General features: G+C 29.5%; 1 protein-coding gene across 1 annotated transcript; it reads right to left on the reverse strand.

The window, feature by feature from the left end:
* Nucleotides 1-4,140: 4,140 nt before the first annotated feature.
* On the reverse strand, nt 4,141-5,538 carry LOC110607466 (trans-resveratrol di-O-methyltransferase). Its single transcript, XM_021746586.2, has 2 exons — nt 4,734-5,538; nt 4,141-4,620 (listed from the first exon to the last, which is right to left on the reverse strand). The coding sequence occupies exons 1-2, from the start codon at nt 5,493-5,495 to the stop codon at nt 4,324-4,326; spliced, it is 1,059 nt and encodes a 352-aa protein (XP_021602278.2). The 5' UTR covers nt 5,496-5,538; the 3' UTR covers nt 4,141-4,323.
* Between the last annotated feature and the right edge of the window lie 1,063 nt (nt 5,539-6,601).

A 6,601-nucleotide genomic window follows, 5' to 3' on the forward strand; every position in this document is an offset into this window, starting at 1 on the left:
AAAAGTGCTAGCTCGTTTGAAGAAATCCAAAACCCTCACACATCTGGTGTTGGAGGACAAAAAACTTATTTTTTCACTGCTTTAATGAAGAAGGTATCCGATCCAATATCGTCTGGCGTTTACAGCCGTCAAAAAACTAAAATTCTTCATTTCTATGGGTTCCCAACTGGTACAGCTAGGAAAAGAGGGCTATGCTCAATTCGATGTTATTATCAAGGTAAACGAACTGGAAGGCCACCAAGATTCTCTAGTTCTTGGTATGCAACTAGACAACTGAAAGTTTATGAAAACGAAGGACATTAACAAAAAAGTGATCTAGGAGGAACTGCAGACCCGCCTTCAGCTGCTCCTCGAAGACCATAATAGTATCCTTTGCAGAAATCAAGTTATTCACACGAAACCTTGGGGAAGGGGCAAATATATAAAAAGTTTCTCGATAAATTTAGTATGTATCATAAAGGCAGTCTACATCTTGCTTCAATAGAATGGAAGGGATGTCACTAATCAAGATATCTTCGCTTTCTAGAGCTTCCTTCAATAGAACGATAGGGGCTGGAGCACGGATAAAGCCATCAAAAGAGGAGCTTAAGGCGGAAGCTCTATTGGAGGTAAGAGAAGAGAAAGTATTCTTATTCATTCTAAGGGAAAAAAGAACATAGAAATTATTGTGAAAGCAAGGGAGTATAATCAGAAAAGAATGAGCGACCGAGTCTTTTGAAAGCAAAGATTACAGTTGAGAGCAAGTAACATTTGGGGAAGAAGAAGGGTTCTTATAAGACGATTTTGATGGCAGATTATAAATGCAGCTCGAGAAGCGGAGCAACCATCATTGAAGGGCTAGGTAGGCGAAACTACGTGAGTAGGAAGGAACCAATCTCAGTGGGCCACGTGCCCTAAATTGTGAGATAGCTATCACCTTTGAATCTGAAGAATTAAAAAACCAGCGGAGGGCCTCTGATATTATATAACGATCAGCCAAAGTAAGTTATGAGCTGTCATCACAAGACAGGACCATATGGCAAGGACATGATAAGTGGGAAACACAGTTCCATCCAAGAAAAGGAAGGCACAGACACCTCAACGCCTGGATTATCATTAAGACTTGCCCTCCTATGGATAATACGAGTCTCGGTATAAAGTTACCGTTATCAGGCAAAGTCTAATGTATTCCCATTGCGTCTGTAATCGCGGAATCACCGACCGATCTGATGACGATATCCCTTATCAAACAATCAGCCACATCATCACCAAATTAGTAGAAAATGCTATATTTATCTCCGTTTTCTTATACTATAAAACAAAAATGATCACAGAGGTAAAAGTACGTTATTCTCTTACACAACTACTCTAAAGTTGTAAACAATTCCATTCTCTCGCCCTTCTCTTCAAACCTACTAACTTGAGTATCAGAGTTAGTGTCTACTTATATTCTCTTTCTTGCAGGTCTAACCAACTACAAAACAGTTCTGTTTTTCAGCTACATCATATATAATTATTACTATTACTCTATATATTTGTTTTTTATTTTTAAATAATTTTCGTTCACCCTTAAATCTTTAAGAAATTAAGAGTCAAGTATAATTTAATTAGTTTTAAATATTAAGTAATAAATACTTTATCTATTTTAAACATATATAACATATCTATTAAGAATGTCTTAAAATCATTTATTCATATAGATTTGAATTAATGTATTTAATCATAATAAATATATTACAATTGATATTATTTAGTATATTACAACTGTTCATAAATATTTATGTAAATATTAAAATTAAATTTTGATTAAGTTAACCATTATTATTTATTTTTACCAATCATTTTTTTTGTTACATTTAGTTGTTCTTCATTCACAATTTGTATCATAATATACTCTTACAATTACATATTTTTTATGAAAAAATATTTAAAAATATTCTAAAAAGAAAATATAAAATAATATAAATATTAAATAAAATACTCTTTTCTAATAAATTATAAATATCTTAATATTAATTATATATAATATATTAAGAGAAGTTATTGATGTAAAATAAATTAAATAAATAATATATTAAATATAATTTATTGACGTAAAATAAATTAAATAAATATATATAACTCAAGCTTTTTAATTGAGTTTAAATATAAATCTATTATCAGCTACTCAAATTAAACTCAAATTTTATTAAATATTTTATCATTAAACTTGAGTATATAGAGTTCAATTTAAGTTGAAATTGAAACTTTTAAATTTTTTAATAAATAAATTTAAAAATTCAATCTAATTCAATTTAATTTAATTACACATTACATATTATTTTTTATTTTAGCTGCAAATGTCTTTTTTAAAATTTGGTAGATGTTCATCTTTTATAGTTGATTTTCTGGGTTTTTCATGCTTTAATTCTTAATTTAATAGGTTTATATTGTTTTTAATTTTATGGGTTTGTGTTTTATTTTTTATTTTTTTATTATTGAAAATAATAAATCATTTTAAATATTAAAATATTAATTAAAATACTGTTAAACTTCATTATTTAACAGAGTTGGATCTTCCAAGGAGGTAGGAATTTCTTTAGTTGTATTTTATTTATTTTTATTGGACTCCGCCAATTATATATATATAAAAAATATGTTAATAAATTATGTAAAAATATTAATTTAGATATAATAAAATTATTAAAATAAAGAAAATGATGAAGGAAATAAAGAAAAAGACTTTTTATTTTTTAAAAATAAGTTATTTTATTTCAAAAATATTTCTAATAATTAATTTTTTTGTGTTTTTAATACTAAAAATATATAAAAATATTTGATAAAAAAATACTTTTTGTGAAACGAGACGCAGTGTTTATATTATACATTATTAGATTATTATTATTATTATTTTTTAAGTACCACAAGTTTACATCTATAAAGAAAGTCTAATAGAAAATTAAAGCTTAAATCAAATTGAAAATGTTTTTGAATAATTCAGTTCACTCAGAATAATTTCATTTCTTTTTATATAAAATGGTGAAAAAAATGAAAATGATATAAATAAATATATATATATATATTTTAAATTTAAGAAGCTAGAAAAATTCAAATCTTACACAACTAAAAAAAATAATTTTTATAAAAAAATTTTTATAAAAAATTTTAAAAATAGCTCATTTCTAAATTTTTTTAATATGTATTGTCTGTCTATTTTATAATAACACAATTGATTTTTTTTTGTATCACAAATATTTTACATTCCTTAATTTTTATAAAACTCATTATTTTTTACTTCAAAAATAAAAATTTTGTTATAAATAAAAGAAAAAAAATAGCTTAAAATTGTTTTGTAAATCTTAGTTAAATTTCATAGAATTGAAAATTTCTATTTGAAAGTTTTATGTTCTCCATTTGAAAACTGACATATATAAATAAATAACGCCATTTTTTAGTTTCCATCATTTTTTAAAAAAAAAATTATTAATATTTTTTTTTATCAATGATAAGAGCAAACAAAGCAAAACTCCTAGACCTGAAGAAAGAACGAGGCCAATGACGGGAAGGCAGTGAGGTTGGTTACACAGAGAAAAAGACAGTCTCGACCCACCACCACTTAGGCCAGAGGAGAACCTGCTTGGAAAACACCATATATAGCCAACAAGGGACCCACCACTTCACCACCACCTAGGCCAGAGGATAACCTGCTTGGAAAACACCATATATAGCCAACAAGGGAAATGAGATGCATGTACTGTAGCACCTACTGCCTGACAAGCTTCTGCTCCTTAGAGCACCACCTCTCACCCACTACTTGAAAACCCCTACCGAGCACAAAAGTAAGGATTTCTGCAGATTTAAAACCACAAACCAAAGAAAACTAAAGAAAAGAAAAACAGCAGTAAAAAACATGCCCCTCTCATCAAGCATCGCTGTCCCGAAAAAAAAAATTGAAATCCATAGAAACAACTCTAACCGGTGGTAGAGATCAATGCACAGTCGGGTAGAGAGAGAGAGGGATCTCTCTGCCCAAAAAGGCAGAGGAAACCTCCTACTAAGGCAAGGAAGACATCCAAGAAACTTTCTTTATAGACTCAAGTAAGGTTTAGGTTGTTAAGTACCTACAATATTATTGATGGATAAATGATCAAGGAGGAGCAAAGAAGACCAAATATTGAAGACTGTTGGAAGCTTGAACCATGAAGATTATTAGAGCTTAGCATTATTAGACTTTGTGAAGAATGACAATAGGGATATTGAACTAAACAACGCATTTTGTATCAACCAAGAAATGAAAACATCAGAGACCTAAAATATAAATTGAAAATAAAGATAAGACTAATGAAGCTTGATAATTAAACTAAACTAAGGATAAACTTCAATGATGGATCTTAAACCCAGCACGGGGCTTATCTTATGATAACTAAAACCAGCATCAGAAAAGAGTTTTGCCCATTCTTTTTCATTCCTCTCTTTACCAGTAAGTAAGACCATCATCAGCATATCAAAGAAGAGTTGTGTTTCAGGGAAGTCATCATCTCTTTTGTGGTTCTCTATCATCATGTCTATGATAATCAACTTCCCTCCTCTGCCTTTAATGGCTTCTTTGCATCTCTTCAGTATCTTCACACATTCTTCGTCACTCCAGTCATGCAATATCCACTGTCCATCATTTGCCCATTAAAGAAAAGCATAAAAAATATTAATTTAGTTATTGAATGCCAAAATCTATTGGTTTGCCTCCAACAACAGAGAAAGGAGAGGGTCAGGTTTACCTTGAGTAAAATTGCATCGGTAGGAGGAATTTCATCAAACATGTCGCCTCCAACATATTTCAAGTTGTGAGTGCCTTGCAGACCAGCCACTACATGTGGGAGATCAAACACAGTGCAATCCAAATCGGGGAATGATTTAGCTATGGCTTTGGCCAGAGTCCCTGTTCCACCACCAACATCAACTAATGACTTCAACCCCTCGAACACCCCCTTGAACTCATTGATCAGCACTTGCGTAACCAGCCTAGCATCACTAGCCATTGCTTCGTTAAAGAAATTGTTGAGATTCGGTTCGTGTCCAAGATACTCCCAAAATGTCTTCCCATGAGCTGTATTAAATGGAGTAACATCGTCGTTTAGGAACCAAGTGCTCATATAATGCCATGGTCCTGTTAAAATAGGATCAAGCATGGCCATCAAGAATGGTGTCACACTCAAGGGGTTGTCCTTGAGGAGGAGCTGAGATGCATTGGTGAGAACATACCCTTCTTCTTCATCATTTTCACTGATTTTTGCTCGAGCAAAAAAGCCAGAGTGAACCAAAATGCGCATTAGGCGAGGGATGCAACGAGATTTGGCTGGGTGGACAGGCAAAGCAGAAATGAGGTGGGAAAGGGAGATGGGTTTGCCATGGCGCTGGATTACATCTGGGATTCCTAATTGAACTGCACATTTAAGGGACATGGAGTTGATGAAATTGAAGATGTGATTCCATACATGTGCTTGAGCTTCAAGAAGCTCAGCATCACCCAAATTAATCATCTTGAAGAGGTGCTTGTGACAAGTTTGCTATGGTAGATGTGCAATGCCCAGTACGCTATATATAGAGTGACGCTGGTCCAGGTGTTTGGATTGAAAAATCAAAGTATAGGATTATATAATTGAAATATTAAATAAATTATTTTTATGAATAAGACTCGATCAACTTGATGTTAAATTTATATCATGCGTTTTGCTGACACTCCGTCATTACCAATAAAAAAAAATAATTATTCATTCCCGCTTGATGCAGGAAAAAAGACTTAAAAAAACTGGGCATTTCCTTAATTTTGAAATATATAAGAAAAATACTTATATGAATTTATGTAGATTTAGCTTTTCGTTTGTATACAAAAAATAATTTATATTTAAAAATATTTTTTATAAAAAAAATTTCATAAAAAATATTTTTTATAAAAAAAATTTCATAAAAAATCTTTTTTAATGAAATAATTTATTTTTTATTATTTAATTTTAATTTAAAAATAAATTTTATTAATAAATTTATATATGAAAATTTTTATAAAAATTTCAATATATAAAAATGACTTTATTTTTAAAAAAAATAAAATCATTTTCTTTAAAATAATTTATTTTTTCTTTTAATCAAAAAATATTTTTCATTAACTAAATTTTTTAAATATTCTAAATATCAAAAAGTACATAAAATATTTTTTTAAAAAATATTTTCTGCGATACAAAGAGAATCTTATAATATAAATATATGATGAGATCTATATGAAACTCTATATTTTTACACAACTAGTTCATATTGATCTTATTTAAATAAGAAGATTTTCTTTTCTTATCTTTTTTTGTTTATATCTCTTCTACTAGAAGCAGGGCTTTTTGTTCGGTAATGATTTTTTCTAGTTGGTTATCTGAGTTTGAACAGATAATAGATAACTAAATATTGAAATTAAATATTTGAAACTAAAAATAGATGTCTAAAACTAGTAGCAAACTAAGAGAAGAAAAAAAAAAAACAGAGCAACTCAGAATGTCTCTAACTCTCTCCTTCTCTTATTGAGAGATAATAGTTCTTTGAATATATAGCCAAAATGATGTTGATTATATAGATTATAAGAGATATTAGTAACTCTCACAAG

The sequence above is a fragment of the Manihot esculenta genome, chromosome 13, assembly GCF_001659605.2.
Source record: "Manihot esculenta cultivar AM560-2 chromosome 13, M.esculenta_v8, whole genome shotgun sequence".
NCBI lineage: Eukaryota > Viridiplantae > Streptophyta > Magnoliopsida > Malpighiales > Euphorbiaceae > Manihot > Manihot esculenta.